This window comes from Lipophrys pholis, assembly GCF_963383615.2.
Source record: "Lipophrys pholis genome assembly, chromosome: 18".
In the NCBI taxonomy this organism is placed as follows: Eukaryota; Metazoa; Chordata; class Actinopteri; order Blenniiformes; family Blenniidae; genus Lipophrys; species Lipophrys pholis.
Genome location: NC_137646.1, coordinates 23,187,479 through 23,209,499, shown reverse-complemented (window position 1 = coordinate 23,209,499; position 22,021 = coordinate 23,187,479). Strand labels below are relative to the sequence as shown.

Below are 22,021 nucleotides of genomic sequence, written 5' to 3'. Positions count from 1 at the left end.
GCAGTCATAAAAAGAATGAAAAATGAACTTGTTCTCTTATTTTTCACGTGTTAACGTACATAAATGGCACAAACAAGTTGAAATCTTCACAAAGTGAATGTTTACACCCTTCGTTGAATACATTTTTTTGGTTTCCCTCATATGTTCTCTATTTACCTCTGTGTTTTGGAATAAACTGCTTTGGTGTTTAATTTTATAGGGTGGCCATGTTGTTGAATATACGATAAATAAGTGGTTTGTCCTTTTCCCCTGGAGGCACCCCCACCAAACGCCCCCGGAAAAAGTCAAATGATAAAGACAATGATGATTTCGAAACGTGCCGGATTGCTCATGTTAAGTTTGGAAAACACTTAATCAGCTCCGTCCTCTCCATGGAATGGAGCTCTTAATCAATCAACACACGGACTGGGTGTGATCTCTCTTTAAATCCTCTTCAAATCCTTTTAAATTGTTGTAAATCTGCCAGCGGATCCTCACCGCCAGGTCACAGCGGTTGATTTTGGCTGTCGTCACATATAGATCTTAGTCAGCGTTCCAGGACGTTGTGCTCTATGGGCTCACACTTTCACACTGTGACGAGGTGCTGCCGGTGCCTTGCTCAAGGGCGTGTGATTTTTACGCACCGCGTTTTCTGATCATGCTCGTTCTTTGTTTTCAGGGTGTCAATTCTGACGAGCCGTGCGCGGGCCAGGACTGCAGCAGAGGGTGCAGGTGTGACCCGGAGAAAGGCGGCAGGGTGAGTCGACTGCAGGAAGCACGTCGTTGTTTTTAATCATTCCTCAGAGGATTTCGTCCTCCAGCGACACTTTCAAGCATTTATTGAGTAAAATGCTGCAAGACAACGTCTAAAATCCCAGAAATAGTTCCACACTATTCCACTGAGCTATTTAAATGGGTTTCTGGTGAAATGATAATGTTAAACATAAGGTTTGTAATAATGTCTATTTGATTTCATCATATATATCATCTTCCTTTGAGCTTCAAAAAAGATGCAAAAAAAAACAAAAACTGGCTCAATGGGGACATAAAATACCATTTAAAACGATTTAGACATTATTTGATATAACAGAAAATAAAAGCTTTTAAACAATTTAAGAGGAATTAGTTATGAAGTCCGCCTGATTTTATTCCAAATGTCTGAGAGATTACTTTAAAATTTACTAAAATATAATTTACTACAACACTGCATCATGGAATACCCAAGTTATTTGAAACAAATCAGATAATTAATTGTGTAAAGCATAAAGTTAATGAAGTAATAGTTTAAAAATGTAATTTTAAGAGTGATTGAGGATGAAGCAGATCTGATTACGACATGCTCATGTTTATATTTCTAATGATCACCAATCAGTCAATAAAATGTAGATTTAAAAAAGACGAACATTTAAGAAGAAAAACTAAACAAGTTTGCCTTATTTAATTGCTGAAAACAAGCTTTCAGTGGATTTAAAACCGACGACCTCGGGGCTTCAGTTTCATCTCCTGCCATCACATTAAACCCTCCAACATTGTCACTACCTGACATAACCAGTGAGCCTCATGCAAGTTTCAACATCTGCAGATGGCTGCAGGTGAGAAATCGCAGAGACGGAACATGAAACTACGCGTGTCCTCAGGCGAGGAACTCATTTTCTCGTCGCTGCTACCCTGAAATTAACGTCACGTGTCATCTGGTGCTAACGATGTGAAGTGATCGCTGGAGCACATTAAATCCAGTAAATATGTAAAGGGGGCGGTGGAGGTTGATGTAACGACGGTGGGATTTTCTGTGACTGATGTGACTGATCCCCCCCCCCCCCCCTCGATAACCTCCTGCTGCTCAAATTTATCACAAAAAAAATGGCTGTAAATAATGTTTCCATACACAATCAATTCACAGAATTTGTGCGGTTGACTTCGTTTATCAGACTGACGAAAACATAAACAGCATATTGATGGTAGATCGTATCACTGTGGTAATTTTAAAACACCATTGTTGTATTTCACACGTTCAGCAGCTGTGCACTGTGTACGTGATGCGCACGCACAGTTAAAACGGAGTTGGAGCGCTTTCAAAAAGTTTTTAGTGGCTCCGGGCGCCATTGTTGGTATAAACGAACCCCTCAACGTAAATCGTTCGTTTTCACCAGAAATCGTTGTAAACGGGCCCTAAATGAGCATTCAGAATGAATGAAATGCTCAACATTTTCTCTAAACTCGCCTCACATAAAGAAGAAAACTTTTGCGCGATGCAGAATGTTTCCAAAATAGCTTTTACTTATATCACATCATTACATTTAATTTTTATTTTGCAGTTTTATCTGCTTGCTGCTCAATCTAAATCAGTTTGGTGAAGACTTTGAGCATTAAATATCAAATTGTGCTTTTATTGTGACACTTCACATGGAAATAACCCCCCCCCCCCCCCCCCATCGCCTCTGATTGTATTTGAGTATTTACACAATTGGATTAGAAAAACCAAAAAAGTCCACATTTGCATGATTGCAGAGGTGAAACCCGCGGCTTGCCGCAGACTTGCAGAGTACAAGCTCCACGCGGTGGCCCAGCCTCCTTCAGCCTGTATACAAACAACAATTACTGTCTGACACAGAAGCCTACACTTACTGCCTCCCTACTGTACGCCACTTAAGGTAAATAACACGGTGACGGGCGCTGCATTACACCCAGCTACCTGTATTTAAAGCACGCAGCGAGGGGTAATACCACCACCCTAAATGACACAGCCGCAGGCGGCTATATTACCTTCTTCAACTGTCATTGTTGGGGAGCCGTTTGAGTCGTAAGGTGCTTATTTGTCTCTTTTCAGTTTTACTTTTTCGACTTACTGGTGGGGCCGGGTTAAAGATCTCTCCATCAGAGCTGTTAACAGGTTACAGGTGGAGAGTCGTTCACGTCGTTTCTGACTTCACGGACGCTCCTTCAGCCTGAAACGACGTGAAAATGTGCAAAATTCACAATAAAATAGATTTTTTTTGCGTTATCAATAAAATTTTATTTATTGACCACACACACATACAAAGACGTGTGTGTGTCGAGATAATACTATTTTTACAAAGTATAAAAAAAACAGTAAATAAAATTTACTATAAAACTTAAATACTATAAAAAGTGTTAAGGACAAATAACAAAGAGCAAACAGTTGAAATGCAGAATACAAACTAAACTTAAAAAGTAAAAATAACAGAATTCAGACAGCATAATATGCAGTTATGTAAAATATATTTTTTATTAAATATTTACTCACATTGCAAAGTACATTGGTAAAGAGTAGACAAATCATCAACATTTACCAAAGGTTCCAATCCAAGAAAGATGAATAGTGTAGTTTATTTGCCAGGCCACTAGTTGGTGCTGTGTCTTTGCAATGGAACCACACACTAAACTTAAGATCCAAGTTAAGCAGGTGACTTGATTCGTCCAGCTGACTCGATTCAACTACTTTCAGATCGTTTCAGGTGTTTTTCTGTGTAGTTTAGGCCCATTCAGTACCTGGCGCATATAAGAAATGCATCTCCACTTATGCAGACGACACTGTGGTAAATGTATAATTCAATAATGCTGTTGACTGTTGAACTATTAAGATATTGCAGAGTTTCAGAAAAGTCGCATTTTCCCTGTTTCGACAGAAATGGAGGAATTTTGGCTCTAAAAAGTTTTGCAATCGTGTCAGTTTCCCTAATCATGGCTGAAAATGTTCATTTCAAGCCACTAATCCAACCACAATCAACTCCATCTCTCTGTTTTCATCAGAGCACAGAGCCAGCTGTGATTTCTCTATTTTCAATGTACAGTTGGAAAACCTCACACCGAAGACGTGGAAATCACAGTCGAGCGACGTCCCACCAGGTCGTTTCACGTCATAATCAGTCGGCGCGAGTGAAAGTATAGCCGCTGTTGTGTCTGAGAGCCCTCAAGTCCTCTGGGAGACGGCTGAAAGGTGCCATTTACAACGTATAGACCCCATATTAGCGCATCTTCTCAAGCCCTGCTTCTCCTGAAACACAGTCATTCCTTCAGCCGCCACGAAATGTCGGTTTAACATTAATCAGTGGTCTTGATTAGGTTTTCTCAGAAGTTGTGTTTGGGTGTCGCGCTGGAAGGTAAAGGAGGTTTGACAGGGTGACAGGCAGCGTGTTTTTGTATAATAACTTCAGAAGGGGTTTCGGTTCCGTGGCGTTGATCCTCCAGGGGTCTGAACCTGTCAGCAGGGGGTCAGACCTGAAACCTCCACTAATGTGGGACTTTATCAACAGACCGTCATCGATCATCAGAGCCAGATGTTCCACAATTCCTGCTGCTTAACAGGTTTCATAACTAAAAAAAAAAAATGGAGCATTTTAGCACCAATATGCTAAAAACAGAAAATATATGTATAAAGGAAGAATGGTCAGACTAAAATAATTAAAATAGCTGGTACAGCTTTTTTTTCATGAAAAGAGAAAAAAGAAAAATTATTAAAAAAAGAAGGAAAAATCTCTAAAAATGTGTTTTTAAGTTTCTTTTGATTTCAGATAATTTGAATATTTTGCGGCTCCAGACACATTTTATTGGGTGGAAAATGAAACATGATTTAAAATGTCAATATACAATAATGAGTGATAATGTGAAAATAAGTGAAAAGTGAATTAACAAGAAGATCAATATAATATACGGAGCAAGAGTCTAATATTTATTTCACAAAAACAAGTAAATAACTGAATGAATTAATAAAAGAGATTATTTCCATGACGATTTGCCACAAGGTCTCAACTATTAATACAAAAAACATGTAATTTAGTTGAAATTAATTAAACTATTAAGTAACTTTTAATGTAGTTTTGGCTACGTAATAAACATTTATTACACCAGTTTAAAGATTGTCACTAAAACCAAACTCGTAGAAATGAATTAGAATATTTCTTTTTCATCACGGTAGCGATGTTTAATTCTCGCTTGTTTTTTGGCTCGTATTTCACCGCGACTGTGCCAATAAGTCTCCAGGGCATCGCACTTACGGGAACGTTGTCCAAGACGAGCCGAGACACAAACTGATGATCCCAAATGTTTCCTGCCGCTAATAAACGTGTCATGAAAATAAACCTCCAGAAACAATGGGAGGAGCAAACAGCTCGTGTGGAGCTCTTAAATTCGGCGATACGCCACCGCGATTGTTTTGGTTTTTAGTCGGTTTTCATTACTAATAGCCAGAGGGCGTCAATGTCACTTTAACCTCAAGTCCTGAGACTTTTAAGAAAATAAGAGCGTTTAAAAGCCTGCGTGGAAGTGGAAGCGTCTCTGGCTTTAATATACCTGTCACGTTGAATCTGCTAGATCTAATAACATCCTGGAGGGTGAAGCTGGAGGGTCAGAGGGCAGCGCTGTGTGGACGGTGAGATGATCCGTGTGTGTGTGTGTGTGTGTGTGTGTGTGTGTGTGTGTGTGTGTGTGTGTGTGTGTGTGTGTGTGTGTGTGTGTGTGTGTGTGTGTGTGTGTGTGTGTGTGTGTGTGTGTGTGTGTGTGTGTGTGTGTGTGTGTGTTCAGGCGCACTGGCCTTCCAGGAAGTTTGGGTTTTATTGGATTTTTGCGTATTAAAGTTTCCCCGAGTCCTGCTGAAGCTGGGTCAAACTGGTTTTTTTGGCCAGTTTTGCGTCAAATTGTGACTCAAACGTAGAATGAAAACGGTTGAAGAAAAAGAACAGAGAGAGCTTTTTCTTCTTTATGGTCGTCATATCAGACTTTCTTTAGCCAATCACAGACGAGAGCGTAACGTTGTGCTCCTCAAGAAGTTCCTTTCTGTTCCGCAGACGTGCGTGAGTAGACGCCGCCATCTTGGATGAGGATCCGTCTCTCCTCTAGTGATCTTCTCTATAAAGACGTCTTTACACAGTAAACTCATCACAACTCACACAATTTATTACAAACTTGGTTTGGTTTGTAGAAAACAGCATCTTTAAAAAGCTTTAAATTAAAAGAGCATTAAAAAAAAAAGCATTTATATTGATTCCGAGTGTCACTGTCATGTTAACAAACGACCAAAACGCCACAAAGGTTTTTTTCCGATTTCACCCGAACACATCGAGTGCAGTATGATAGTTGTTTGGCCGGTCATGCGACTGATATTAGAAATTATTCCAGTACATACCATCTTAGACCAGTAGGTGTCAGTGTATGACAACATAATGCTGCTACAACCTTTCCCCTTAGAGGATTTAAGGTTAAAATAATCTTATTCCTCGCTGACTGACTGGTAGGAGCTGATTCAGCAAATCTTCTCTGAGTCTAAGAAAAGAGAGAGAGAGGACGGTCCAGTGGGATGAGAATGGAAGAAACAAGGGATGAGCCGCCCCTCGGCGGGGCCTCGCGATGAAAGACTTCATCTCTCCATCACCGAATTCCTTCACTTTAATCCTGAAGCGGGTACAGGGGAGAGAGGAAGAAGCAGTCCAGTGGTAAAGGAGGGAAAAAAAAGAGACAGAGCGACACAGGCTGTTGCTTTTATGTCAAACCGGAGCAGCGGAGGAGAAGAAGATAAGGAGACATTGACCAGATTGTTCATGTTAATCCCCCCCGAAGTCAAAAGATACGTAGAAAACAGAACCAGCTGGAGGATTCTGTTTTTATCTTTACCTTTTCAAAAAAAAGTGACGTTGACATGCAGGACGGAAGGAGACAAGAGACGATCAGTTAGACGAGGGTTTCTTTCCATAAATTCGAGAGAGAAGAAATATAGAAAGAGACTATGCTGGGAAGCGTTTGTCCCATTTTTATTGATTTATTTTTATTAAATACAAAATATGGCGTGTAGTACTTTCTTTTTTTCCTTCAGTTTTTTTCTTCTTTTTTTGTATTTGTCACTTATTACTTTCACTTCTGATTATTTTCACCCTTTTATCGGAACTAGAATTTAATGAAATAGAAGCAGAGCCGCTGTATAATAGAGACAACCACCTATTTTGCTTACAATCATCTATATCTCTGCACGTGGGAGACGTATCGGCTTCTAGTGTTTTAAGAAAGATTATGAGGAAAAACTAAAGTCAATGAAGTCTGAATTGAAGCAGTTCGGACATTGAAGCCCTGCAGATGTAGTTATCTGGTTAGAAACATACGATCAGTTTATTGTAGAATTCAGGTTTCGTGCAGGTTCGGTTCATTTTTAAAGTGCTTTTCAGGTGAAGCACTGATCCAAATAAATCTCATGAGAAATTAAGACGCTTATGAGAAGGCGTCATAACAGGAAATAGAAGCGGATTGTTTGTGTCAATAAGACTTATTGATACAAATAAATGAGATGTTTTGGACATTTATTATTATTCTCGTACTTTAATACTACCACTCTTTGATGCGCCGCTTTTTTTCATCTCGTGAACTTTGTAGTGGCTTTTATTCAACCGGTAAACAAAACAAATGGAAGCATTGAAGTCTATAGTCGAGCGGTAGACCGTGCACACACACACACACACACACACACACACACACACACACACACACACACACACACACACACACACTGGTTAGGCTTAGATTGCACACAGATAATCCGAGCCGGCAGCAGAATGACCCTGAGACAAGCATGAACGGTGACTTTCATCTTTGTCTCTCTCCTCTGTGTTTTTATTTTATCTCTTACGCCTCCAACACGCGTCTCTCGTTCACTAATTTATTGGGTTTGTCAATAAGTCCCTGCGAGTCGCGGCGACGTGTGCGTCCTCGGCTGGGACTTCTGTACAGGACGGTGTTATCAGCGGTGGTCCGTCACCCAAACATCCCCCCCTCCCACCCTCCCAACACCGTCCTCTCCTCGGGGCCCCCGGATGGCATTTTATCAAGCCTTTCTATACAGGCTGCTTTAAAGATGGTGGTGGGCTTTGTTTGGGCTTCACCTTAAAGGAAAATGTTGGCCCCCCCTATCGTCCCCCCCTATTGTCCCAAAAAAATGTCTCGACAGACACACAACAAAAAAAGTAAAAAGAAAAACCCTGTCGCTCATCTTTCAGTTTGAGTTGAAATGATAGCTTTGAACTTATCACACACACCTGACAGCCCCCCCCCCCCCCCCTGCAGACACTGTGTTTAGTCGAGTAAAGGTCAAAGGTCACAGTCACACAATGGCCAGAGGAGAGCAGGAGGCCAGGCGAGCCGGGGTCAGGGACACAGAGACGAGACGGGGCAGACGGTGTGAGAAAGAAGAGGTGTCACCTTACATTTCTCCTCCATTTTCAACATCTTCTCCATTATCTTACACAAGATGAGGCCTCAGACATGTCCGGGTTACACTTCTTCGTCCAGGTCGTCCTTACAGAAGAGACCTGCTTGTCAATTGAGCGTCCCGGTAAAATAAAGGTGAAATGAAAACATTTGTTACACTTTAATCTTATGTGTTACACTCTCGTCTCACCTGTTGTACTTTAGGTACAGGAATGCTGATCAACAGTCATGAAACTGGACCTTGTGTGTTTAAGTACAAGCGTCAGTCGGTCCTCAGTTCTTGTGCAGTGTGCTGCCCTCACCTGGCTCCCCAGTGAACTGCAACCAAAGAGCCAGTACTCCTTGATTTGGTTATAGTCCAACTTTTTGCTTGAAATAAAGCCGCATCTAACACTGAAAATCAGTATTTGATGAATTCAACTTGATTTGATTTAATCTGAGCATCAGATCATTTGTTTCTTTTGGTGGTTTGTTTTTGGTAGATTTACTTCAAATGATCTAATCTGCAGAAAGATTTGTTGACAACTTAATGAAAATTATCATAGTACACTCTGATATGCTGGTTTTCATGATAAAAAGTAATACAAATATGAATAAACTAAACGTGAAGACAAAGAAATGGTGCTTTTCCACTTTTTAACTTGATGGTAATGTCTTTTACGTTCAAAATTGGTCAACTCTTGTGTATAATTCAGGTATAAACTTCATCAAAATGCATAGTGTGAGATACTGGGGTTGAGTTACTCTCCTCGTATTTCTCATTCGAGACAAACAAAAGCCAGAGGAAGCAGAATTAGTGTTATTTTTTGATAAGGAAAACACACAAAAATGGATTCAAATGAGAAAAAGCTGTGAAACCTAGAATTAATTTGGGTAAATAAAGTGTTAAAATGTCCCTAAAACACATAAAAGGACATTTCAATTTGCACAGTATCATTCGTCACTCAAGCCTTATCAACTTTTTACTCCTTTCCTGCCTCCACAAACAAGATTTGGCATTTGTGTTTGTTATTTCTATAATTCATACACCACCTATGATTGTGTGTACTTCTCATTCTGGTGACCCGTGTGATTTCTGCATCATCCACTCACTATAATATGAGCTTCTATATACCATCAAAAACACCAGATATCAAAAGTGTTCTGGGGAAAAGAAGGGTCGGAATCTCTCCGTCACAGACATCAAATCCTCTAAATGCTCTAAATTTGCTGTCCCTCATCTTCCCGTTCGAATGAAGTGGAAAAAAGCCGGCAGCGAAGCACCTCCAGTTCACCCTCACAGGAATCAAACACCTGGGTGATCCAACACACAAACACACACACACACACAAAAGACAACACGTGCAGGAATGCGGCAAACCCGTCATTACCTCCTTTTATTGGCTCTTGTGATTTGAAGCGATGTTGTTTATGACATTTCCACTTGCACACATAGACGCACACCCCAGAAAGGACTAATGCAAACTATCACTTATGACATTTTTCTTTACGGCCGAGCCGCCCTGCCCTGCTCGTTACCGACGGTTAAACTCCGCCAGACTCATTGCGACATGTAGACGCTCATCGCCTCTTAAACGGGGGCGAAAAATGTGATTTTATATGTGCAGTTTATCCATAATACAGTTGATTTTTGACTGAAAACAAACAATTTTTCACATTTATTCCAAAATACACATGATTAGTTAATGAACAAATGAGATGGGGGCTAGTTATGTAAGATTTGTTGAATTAGAGAATATGATGCTTCAGGTTGATTTTTAATTGGAAAATATCAATTAATACCCACTTTACATGTACATCTAGTGCATTTGACTCTCCCTGTGACTCATAAGCCCAATGTGGGTTTGTTTCTTTGTTAATCATACATTATATATTGTAAAGAAATGCATCTCAGTAGTTTATAGAATGTGGCATTTATATAACATTTCACAGGTAATTTAAAGATATTACAAAATGGGAAATATGTGTGTTTTTTTTGTTCCTTCTTGCACATGCTTGACATAAATCAGTGTTTATGTTCTTAGATTTAGAGAAAGAACAGATTAGATATGTATTTTACGTGTAAATACACCAGTGCGATAATAGGTTGGAATCCCATGCCACTTTTCCAGTTATGTTTAATGAATGGATTGTAAAATACCTGCACTGCACAGTCAGTTTGGGGTGGATTGAGATGACGTCACGTGAGCGGGATGGGGCTTTTTCTTTTTTCTTTTCTTGTTTTAAAGGAGATAAGTTCATAATCGAAGACGTCTCAAGAAAGAAAGTCGATGTGATCTCTCCTCGGTCATGTGACTCGTCTCCGGTGGTCTCAGCCGTCGGGCGACGTGAGAAGCGTCGGTCAGCCACCCGGGTGGGATTCAGAGTGCAGATCTTAAGCCTCGATTTTATTTCTCATCATCAAAATCTGGAACGAAAATCAAGAAAAAGTTGACATAATTTCGCCGTGTAGGGTTGGAAATGTTTCATCACGGGCAAAAGAATTCAGTCTCATCACACATAAACCTCCAGAAAGCAGGAAGATAAAGATGAGTGAAGGTGAGAGACATGTAAAAATAAACAACAACAAAAAACCCCCGTCTGAACAAACTTAAAACTATAAATGTTGTATTTCTTATGATTCTGCTTCCATTTTATAAAGCTTACAAACAGGTTCAAGTCTAAAACTGGGTTTACATTACAACGACTTGGTTTGCAAGTTTTCCAAAAAGGAGCACATTAATGTCAACTTCAGGAAGATTGTGAGAAAGTTCTGACTAGAACTTGCAGCACAAGCAGAATAATACACAGCAAAATAAAAATGTACAACATAAAAAATACAAATAAATAGTAAAATAGTACTACGGGCTCAATTCGATTTCAAAATCAAAGTCATTGAGTTCATTATATTTGAGTGCTTTAAAAAGTTACAGTTGAAGTAGTTCTCAATGACACCGTCAATATATTTATTTACCTTTTTGTACTTTTATTTAACCAATAAATGGGATTAAATAATAATACTTAATGTTGCAGGAATGTGCTTGTCAAGTGAGGATGATAGAGAATGAGTCCGAAAGGTTTTACATTATTGGAAATATGTTGAAGTTGAGCCTTCCAGTCTAATAAGTGAGTTTTCTGGGACACTTAAGTGACCTCTTCTAACATTCTGTCAGTTCAGTTTGAGATTCTCTGATGTGTTTTAGGTGAATAAACTCCTAATGAGTCCTTGTTCAACAGAGAAAATCTCAACCTGTCTCGGCCTCTCAGTGCCACACATCCCCTCTCTTACCACCCCCATGCTCCTTTCTGCCCCTCATAGAACTCCTCTCTCACCACTCCCTATCTCCCGCCTCGCTCATTTGTCTTTCGTTAACTGATGCCGAGGCTCCACCTTGACAGTCTCTCCCCAAAACACACTTCAGGCCCAAGCTCAAAATACAGATTGGTATCTGGAACGAAGGGTGGAAACCGAAGAGATTTCTTCTTTTGTCATTTACTTCAGTCTAAAATCACCACTACATGAGTGGAGTGACTGATTTGTACCCGCAGTGATGTAATGGTCATTGCTTTTAAGAGTTTTATAAAGTCTAAACGGGCTTTACGTGTCAATTACAGCTCGTTACGGCACCGCTTTACGTCAGCCTGCGACGGTTTGGCCCCGCCGGCAACTAACGGGGGCTTTTATTGCAGCGGGGGAAGCACCTGGACGAAAAAGAAGGGACAAGGTTGTTTGTTTGATGGCCGCCACAAACAGATGAGTCAGAGCAGCGGTGGGAATTCGTCTGAAGCTCCAAAGGAAAGTTTATTATTGTGAGTTGGATGTGCTGGGAGGGAATCACCTTCTGCTAATCTTCTTATCTCTAATTCGTCGCCCATGCGTACTGATGGAATACAACACCAGAGACACAGACAAATACGATTAAAGCATGTTTACCTGTAAACTCGCTGTACACTGGGATTAGATATATATATATATATACATTTTCAAATCAATTCCAATTCGCCGATGCTTGTTAGAAGCTTTTACTTGGAATTACAATCCATGAAGTCTCTTTAACTGGAGAATCTTATAGTTTTACGGTTGATTTTCTCTGCATTGCATCATTAAATGTATTATATTACCTTTTTACTAAGAGTTGAAGCTTTGTGTTTTAGTAAAATAGATTTTATTGATATTATCTGATTTGAAAAGGCATCTGGTGTAAAAAATAAATAAATAAATAGACTCATCTTTTACCTGATTTCCTTTACATACCCACGATCCCCCTCTGCTTGACCCCTTGACTTTTTATTATTTTTATTAAACAGCTGATGCTATACAGGCAAGTGCCGCACAAATATTCTCAGTTATTGTTTGACGTGAAGCTAAAACACGTGTGATGAAGAGAGACCGTCATCATCTACCGGCCCCAAACTTAATATATCATCTTACTTCAAAAGGCATCATGAAATAATACTAATGACAATCTGTCTTTGTCTGATTTGATTCAGAAACCAAAATCACATAAATTAAGAATCTTATCAACAAAATAAATGCTGACGGACAGTCATAGTGACTTACAAGCACTTCCAGCATCATTATTCTACAGAAAAGGTCACGACTGTAGATCAGAGCGTCATCAGCGTACGTGTTGAGTCTCTATTGGTCTTAATGTAAAATCGAAGACGTCCGTGTGAATTAGACAGAGAATCCACGTCGAAGAGGAGCAAGTATCACATTAACCTTTATGTGTTTTCAGTAGCAGCGACGAGCTGCAGCCACTTGATGCTGTTTAAACATCTGGGTGTTTATCCGAGCGCATCCACAGCCACCCAGGTGGCGTTTACACGCCGTCTGCAGGTCACCCTATGTAAAGGAAAAAGAGGCTCCATCCAAGGTTTCCAGAAACACGACAAAGCAGGTCACCTAAGCCGAATGTCATGTGACAAAATGAAAGGAAGTCGTTAAGAATCTTGTAAAAAAGGAAGCATGGGAAGACTTAAAGACTCGCGAAGGAAACCTGGATATGGGATCTTGTGTCACGGCGTTATTATCACGGTGCAAAGCATTATGGGTACTGATCCATTGACTGTGTTTGCAGTGCTCACGTATTCGAGCGGCAACGTGACGTCTTATTTTGATTCGTATCTTTTAGATGCTGTTTTGTTGTTTATTTTTCGCTGCTTTATTGTATATTTTACTGCCGTTTTAAGTTACTTTTAAGCGCAGTTTGAAGCACCATTGTTGGTGTTTCTGTGTCGTAAGAGATTCTAAAACGCCCCAATACCGATATAATAAGACCGTCTCATTACCGTGGCCTTCGTCCTGAGCAGGACAAACATGAGGATTCCAGATTTAATTGTTCGTAGGGACAGGAAGTTAAAAAATGTTTTAAATTCGACACGAACGGGAATGCCATCGAAACTCGCGTTCGAGTTTTCGCCGCCTCCGTTTGGCCAAACTTGACCAAACTTGCCTCGCCGATTAAACGGGCGTCCAGAGAGCCGGGACGCGCCTCCGCATCATCGTCCTCAAAGTGAGCAATGCAGTGTGACAAGTCAAATCTTCCCCCATAGCGCAACCCGGCGCTCCGAACAAAAGCGCCCCGATAAACCCCGAGGGTGTGTGCTCGCATTCACAAGCAACACACATCACACACACACACACACACACACACACACACACACACACACACACACACACACACACACACACACACACACACACACACACACACCGGGTTTTCACGCGCCCGAATCTGTCTGTCCAAGCACTCTCCTCTATCAGGAAGTGAGGTCGGCCCCGACGGGAGCCGAAAGTCCCGAGAGCTTAGCGGCCCAGAATAGGCTCCATTGTGCCCTTTGTGCTGGAGGGGATTTGTGCCTACAAACTGACCAGTCTGCTGGAAGGTGATGAGGATGGAAGAGCCGGGCGGAGACCCCCACCCGGGAAACCGGGCGGCGTTGCCAACTGGCCGGCGTCTCAGTCGGCGTTTCTATGCGTGCGATACGAAAAAGACGACCGAGAGACTCGTTGATTTAAAAAGCAACACAGCAATGCTGATATAATGCAGAATAAAGTCAAACAAACTAATTAAAGCAACTTTATTTGGAGAATTTATTTATTTATTTTTTTTTGCAATTTGTATCATTTGTTTTAATGAATCACAGTCTTCTATTTTTACCTTTTAACAGGAAGTATTTTTGTTTTGTTTTGATATATCATACTTCCCTATCATACCATTTCACTCACTATGAACTGCATATTTACATAAATTAGTCAGAATTTCATGTGTGATTCTACGTATTTTAGCACAGAGATTATAAATGAGGTTAAATGGCAATTAAAAAATTTTTTTTGTGTGATAAACAGAATTCCTAATGGTTTTCTAAGCGGTTTAGATCAATATTTGCAGCTGCATGAAGGTTCGGGTGTGTGGAAACCTTTTTTCAAAGGCACAAGGCTGAAAGCTGAGTGAAAGAGCTCCACCTCGTGTTCATCTCCGTCGCAGCTCCACCCAAACGGATAAACAATGGAAACCGCCTGGATGTCCTTTAATGGCGCCTTTATTTGACCTTCACTATTTGTTCTCCCTCTTGCGCTCTCTTTCATCTCCGCTCTCATCTCCTCTGTGATCTTTTTTTTTTTTTTTTTAATTCCATACCATGTTAGGGAATAAACAGAGATGCTTTCAAACACTCAGCTCGCTTCCTCTCATCAAAGACGACTTTTAACGGTTGTTTCCAATATCTATCAGCTCTTCTCAAGCTCGGAGACATTTCCTTTTTCTATAAATCCGTTTAGAGGGAGGGTGAGCTGAGTAGGAAAAGCCCAGTGAGGGTTTGAGTCCTGAACAGTGAGAGCAAACCTCCGTTTCAACAGACTCTAGAAAGACGTGGGGGCCTTCCTGACCCCGTGACCTGCAGAAGTATGTCTTCTTCTGGAGGTGTTTGCATGAACAAAGACCTGGAAGCCTGTATGGAGGAGCCGGAGCTCCAGATGTAGTGATAGCTGAGAGGAGGAGGAGGAGGAGGAGGAGGAGGAGGAGGAGGAGGAGGAGGAGGAGGAAGCACGCATGGTGGAAACGGAGGAGAATCTACAGATGGAGAAGAGACCGGGAACTGAAAAGTGGAGATAAAGCCAGTGAGGAGGAATGGAGCAGAGACGAGGCAGAGCGTGAGAGAAAGTACCCTCCTCACCCCCACCCTGTGGGAGCCCTGCATACTTCCAGTGGGTGAAACCAGGTGTGAGTGTGACGTGAGGGCCAGGCAGCTCCGGCAGGCTGAATTCACCCGGCACAGGCCTGTCATTACCCCGACCTGCCTGCCCCCCCCCCCCCCCCACGGCCCCGGGGCTGTAGGAGCACTGCGGGGCGTGAGGGGTAATCCGGGGTAAATCTGACTGTGTGCTCCCGAGGCAGGTGGCGGTACAAACGCAGGCTTCATTTCTGTTCAATTAATCCATACATGTTCAGGGGTTACCCTCAAAATCGCCCGATTGTGACATGAAAAAAGAAGTGAAGATCCTCTCTCAGCTCAAATCAGAGACTTTGGGATTTATTTATCTTTACTAAATGCTGGGTCAACACACAAATATATGTTACAATATACATTTTTATAATAATGGTAATAATTATTATTTAGTTTAAGTTATGGAAATCTTCCAACATTAATACTTTAAAGTTCGACACAAAGCAATCTGCTTTCTGCTGCCTAATATCCACTATTCAGACACACAACTAGTGTATTTTCACACATTTATTTAACAAAAGGAGAAATTTTAAGGAAAAAAATCCACACAATGTAATTCTAATAAATTATTGGACGCTGTCCCTGATTGCTTGATAGATTTTGTTCATGTTTCACAGATTCTTGTGGAACTCTTTCCATCATGCGGTAATAAGACGTGATTCCTTTCACAATTGCTCTGGTTTCAACAGGTGTGGTTTCCCACATTGCAGTAAACACAATGTTCAGACAGCATTAATCACACTGAGGTATGTACATAAAAGCAAACTAAATTCCACTTATCTGGAACGCCCTGCAAGCTAAAACGCATCCCGCAGATTGCCTACATGCGACACCTTGTTTGACCTTTCGGGTGTCATTTCCAGAGAGATCTGGATTGGAGCAGGTGTGAAGGAGGAAAATCCCCCATTCATCTGCATGAAAATTATAGCAGCGTGTTTGCTTTGTGTGTAATTAAAGGCGTGCGGCGCACAAAGCGAGGGATGGATGTATAAATACAAGCCTTTCTTTGACAAATTCTCTGCACCTTCTAGCAATATAAAGACGTGTCTGATGCTTGGCATTGAAACCGAGGAAAAGAGGAGCACCTCATTTACTCTGAATGTGCAGCCATCCGCTCACCATGCAAGTGGTCACATGTCGACTCCATAAATGTTTCTGTAAATGTCTCAGAAATGTGTAAAATGCACATCTGCAGCGCTGGTTTACACGCCCAGTTAAATTTCTAGTTGCATTAATATACAAATCCGCTCATGTTTTATGGGGCAGGAGCTACCAAGTCAGGCGCGACATTCAAGAGTTTCGTTATTTGTATCTTGACTCAAACTATATTTTTCGGCTGTTTGAGGCTCTAAAATCAAATCCTTTGACTTTTCCATGACCTGCGTGTGTGTGTGTGTGTGTGTGTGTGTGTGTGTGTGTGTGTGTGTGTGTGTGTGTGTGTGTGTGTGTGTGTGTGTGAGAGAGCTATTCCTTAAACCTCTAATTAAGCACCTGTTGTCAGTGCTTGTTTTTTTTCTATGCTGCCCTCTTGTGGTCAATATTGAGCACTGCATGCTGTCTGGCTTCGAAAAAGAATCTTAAAAGGTCATTTTCTGTCAAATAAACTTAAAAACGTATTTTTTTACATGGATTCCACCTTAAAAAAAACTCTGATGTCTTCATGTTGTCTAAGTTAAAGATTAATCCACAATGGCAGCGTCTCTCTAAAAAGCCAACGTGTCCCTACGCGCCCAAGTAAAGCATCTCGCATCCCTCTGATATTTGGGATTTTGGGGGCAGACTTGCATCCCTCGGGTAGAAAACACAAAGAAAGCTACAGCTGTCTCGACTTGTTCCCATCGCATGTAAACACACTTATCAAATCCCCTTAAAAACACACACATACACACACACACACACTAAGAGGAAACGTGAAAAAGCCTGTCATCAGAGGTGACGGTGTGTAATCAGCAGGGGAAGAACGATGCAGAAAGCAAAACACAGTGTAATCAGGCATTAATGACAGATGCGTAAACGAGATTATTAGCGTCTTCATTTCTTTCTTTAACAATACGTCTGATGGTGCAGGATGAGTGAAAGGTGTGACGAAACTCTAAATTTTTCCTTCCTGTTTCTGTCAGGGTCGCCCGGGGCCTCTGGGAGAAGTTGGCCAGCGTGGAGCCGAAGGGCAACGTGGGGGTCCGGGACATCCAGGGCCCAAAGGAGAGAGGGGCCACCTGGGAGTGAAGGGCCCGTCCGGCACCAAAGGAGACAAAGTGGGTGCAGTGTTACGAGAACAACCTCAGTCTCACTATCATGCTGTAAATCAATCGCGTCAAACATGGAGCACAATTAGCAGAGTATACGGGATGAAAATGTCTATTTCTTCACAAAAAAACAAACAATTAGGACGTAAAATTACTTCAATTTCAACATGAAGCCAATTCTAATTATGCTTTCTGGAGCAAAATACAGTGAAATGTCCCCAAAAAAACTTTCTCCTATCAGTGTTGCATTATGAGTATTTTTACAGCCACATCCTGACAGCATGACTTTGAGGCTAATGTTAGTTTACTAAACATTTTTTTTTGAATTTATTAATTTAAGTTCCCATATTTACAATTTGTTGGCACCGTTTTGACACCCCTTCTCAAAAGCATCACTTATGACCATGCAGTGACATGTTCTTGCCAGTAGGTGTCACCATTTATACAATGATGAATAGGAATACATTTTCTCACACACTTGTACTCATATACTCATATATCTATGCACATTGTTTTTTAAATTCAATCACCTTCAGAGCACTTTGTTTGACATTTACCATCTAAAAAGTGTATAAATGTGTTTTTATGACTTTTTATGATGTGTCTCCTTTTTTTTCTTGTTGATTTTATAATGTGATGATGTAAAATGTCTTTTATTATTATTATTAAAGATTGATTGACTTTTCCATCCAGGGACCAATGGGAGTGCCAGGATTTCAAGGAAGTGATGGCGTGCATGTAAGTCAACCACAAACACAAATATCTCACCATATGTCTTTAATCAGATAAATTCACTGCCTTGTTGTTGTTTATTATCCTTTGTTGGTATAAATACCACCTTCAGTCATCGTAATACTGTGAAGGTTAATCTTGAAATATATGTCAATGCAACTGAAGTCGAGACTCACTCTTCGTCCTCCGCCCCCCGGCTCTGCAGGGTCACCCCGGGCAGCCTGGCTCCAGGGGACCGACGGGGCTGGACGGCTGCAACGGCACCAGAGGCGAACCCGGAGACTCCGGCTACGGGATCGGACCACCCGGGCCTCCCGGATACACTGTGAGGACACGCAGCAGTGTCAGGGAGGATAAAGATGGGGATGGTGTAGAAGATGTGACACCCATGGTGTGATTTTCCTCCGACAGGGGCCGAGCGGACCGAAGGGTCAGAAGGGCGAGCCTCGCTACGTCTCAGACGACAACAACATCGGGGTGAGAGCTCACGTGCACTGAACAGCGTATTTATTTATTTATTTATTTATTGTGCAAGCTCTGTTTGGATATCTATCTATCTATCTGTTCTATTAATGTTACAAATAAGTACATAAATAACTATGTAAAACTACTTCTCTCAATGTGACGTGCTACAGTGCAGATAAGATGAGATACGATCTGACTTTATTAAACCCACAATTAATCAAGATTTTTAATGAGCAGCCTTTAAACAGCAATACATGTATAAATCGTGCACCTGTATTGACAAAACATAAATTTCTCTTCATGTCAGGCTGAATAAAAATTAAAGTAGTTGGTGCCAGTTTCATAGATTCTCCCGATTTTTTACTGTGGAAATTTTTTTAAATTTTTTTAATTGATGTCTTTTATGTATTAAAAAGAAAGAAAAAAACTGACTTGTGTTTGTTTGCCAATATTTTTTCCAATTTTATGAAAAACTGTCCGACCCGCAGACAGATTGAAATCGAAATAGTCGATTTCATTCACTGCCTGTATAGACATATTTGTCCACTAGGTGGGGCTGCAGCAGTCAAACACATGAAGAAGGAACAACATGTTCCTTCACTTACTTGCTTTACTTATTTATGTCACATTTCTTTAATTTCTTTTAGGCTTTTCCGGGAACACCAGGAGGCAACGGAGCACCTGTAAGTACATCATTTTAAATATCAATAAATTCACTTAAAAAAAAATACTAAATGACACAACTGAGCATCAGATCATTGAGATGGAATATGAATAAATGATTTCTTATTATTATTATCTGTCTGCAGGGTATCAGAGGTCCTGATGGTCCGCCTGGTGGTCTTGGTCCCAGAGGGCCTGACGGATACCCCGTATGGAAACTGCTTCTTCTGTTTAATCTTAACAACACACTTATCATGCACTTACAATCCTCCAGGATGTGGTTTCTTACATATAACTAGAATAAAGTAATAAGGTGATCAAGGAGAATAATAATTGTATGTTTCTATTTTGTGTTAGGAGGGCAAATATATTGAAAATACAATACCGCTGGCTTTAATTAGAGATATGACGAGATATATACTAGAGAAAATAGAGATATACTTTATTATTCAGTCTCAAAAAGAAATACAAGTGGATCAAAAGTGTAATTTATTTATATTGACAACTTTATTGTTATGTGCACATATTTTACATTGAAACAGCTGTTGACTTTTAATATTTAAATATTTATATAATTATCTGTTCATCTTAGCTTATCTTGTTTTTTATATATTTTATTTTATTTTTATATTTTATGATCTTCTATTTAACCTTCATCTATTATAACATCTATGAAACAGTGTGTGTTTATGTGATATATTTTCAGGGTGCACCCGGTCCTCCCGGTCCGCCGGGCCTCATGGTGAGTCAAATTATCGACAAAAAAATAAGTTCTGAATGAAATTCAAAGTGGATCACTGTCGACCGTCTTTCCTTTGTCTCAGAAAAAGCTCGCGTTAACGCATTTTGTTTTCAGGGAAGCCGCAGTGACGGATATCAGGGAGAAAGAGGAGACAAGGTAGGCTTTGTGAAGAGCTCACACCGACTTGAAATAATCACGTATACCGTTTGAGTCTTAATTGCAAACACTTTCAATATTTTGTCCCATTTTTCACATCTTATTGTCAGAAAACCTGAGAAAGTTTCACTCTCTGTATTAAATGTATAGCCTCAAATAAACTGTGAATTAATGGAACAAAAAAAATACTTGAGTCCACAACACAAAACTATTTCAATGAATGAGTCCAACATTTTAGGTTGTATTTTTAGGGCAATGTTTACTGCTTTGCAAACCCATACTGAGTGGACCAAAATGATAAAGAAATACTGTTTGTTTATTTGTTTATTTATTTGTATATTTATTTAGACTAAAAAAGCCTTAAAAAACTATTTTTAAACAAAGAAAACCCGTGTAAAGGATCTTCAATATTTACAGCGTACTGTCCTCGGCATACAAAGGAGTTTTTTAATTTAATGAAAACAGCACGCACTAGTGGCCGTACAGGAAAACTACATCATTTTCAAAACAGAAAGAAAGAGAAAGAAAAATCATAGTAATTGCAAAATGAATAACTAAATTCGGCTTTCAGCTTTTAATTTCTACAAGATGATAAACTACAACCGTGTTTTGTGCTTTTCTGGTTGTGGACTCTAACCCCACCCCCACCCCCACCCCCACCCCCCTTCCGATTGGCTAACAATGTGTTGTGTGTATTTCGGACTCCAGGGTGACGTGGGTCTTCCCGGACCCAGTGGTACTCCCGGCGACGGGTCGCTAAGTGGCGAACAGACTCTCACTATCTACAAAGGAGTAAAGGTAACACAGCAAAGGGAAGGAGTCGAGGTTTAAACGCTTCTTACTGCACGGACACACACACACACACACACACACACACACACACACACACACACACACACACACACACACACACACACACACGGATGTGGTGGGGCTCAGTGATAAAGAAAATCAACGTTTTAAAGTGACAAAGAAAGAGGAGCAGTGATTGCAGCAGGCCGTGCAGCTGTGGAGGGGAGGAGGAGGAGTCTCCATGAAAGGAGGTGAAGGAGGAGGGGATGGAGATGAAGGAGGAGGTGATGGAGATGAAGGAGGAGGTGATGGAGATGAAGGAGGAGGTGATGGAGAGCCGGGTTTGTGCTGTCAAACCTCGCAACACACACTCTTCTAATGGACACGTCAACACTTCAACAAGTTAAAATGAAGATTTAAAAAAAAAGACTTTTAACCACGGGGTAATCTTTGTTATGTTCTTGTCTTTTCGTCAAAAACTCAAAACAGTGGCTGAAATAACTAAGATGGATAAGAACGGATGAAACGGGCTTGAAAAGGTGAAAAGGAAATAGCAGAATAGGAAAACCATTTAAAACAGTTTGAACAGCTAAAACCATAAGAAAAGGTATGAGACTAAAAGGAAAAACCCTTCAAGAGCTGAAACAGCTTTAATATTTTTGTGTAAAACTACAACTAAATAAAGTGAAATGTACATTTCTATGACTGAATTTATTTATATTTAAAGACACACTCAGTGTAACAACAGTCACAGACTATTTATAAAGACTTGCGAGGTTCTCCTTTTGTAATATATAATAATGTATGTCTGTTGCTTTATATGACATAT

The 22,021-nt window shown here is 40.5% G+C and overlaps 1 protein-coding gene across 2 annotated transcripts in view; it reads left to right on the top strand.

The window, feature by feature from the left end:
• Window positions 1-22,021, top strand: part of col4a6 (collagen, type IV, alpha 6) — a 114,331-nt gene that overhangs the window by 66,323 nt on the left and 25,987 nt on the right. For both annotated transcript variants that reach the window (XM_080486090.1, XM_080486089.1), the window contains exons 4-13: window positions 659-736; window positions 17,517-17,651; window positions 18,336-18,380; window positions 18,580-18,699; window positions 18,786-18,851; window positions 19,487-19,522; window positions 19,649-19,711; window positions 20,209-20,244; window positions 20,359-20,400; window positions 21,109-21,198. In XM_080486090.1, coding sequence (XP_080342216.1) covers window positions 659-736; window positions 17,517-17,651; window positions 18,336-18,380; window positions 18,580-18,699; window positions 18,786-18,851; window positions 19,487-19,522; window positions 19,649-19,711; window positions 20,209-20,244; window positions 20,359-20,400; window positions 21,109-21,198 — 711 coding nt within the window. The remainder of the gene's footprint in view (window positions 1-658; window positions 737-17,516; window positions 17,652-18,335; window positions 18,381-18,579; window positions 18,700-18,785; window positions 18,852-19,486; window positions 19,523-19,648; window positions 19,712-20,208; window positions 20,245-20,358; window positions 20,401-21,108; window positions 21,199-22,021) is intronic.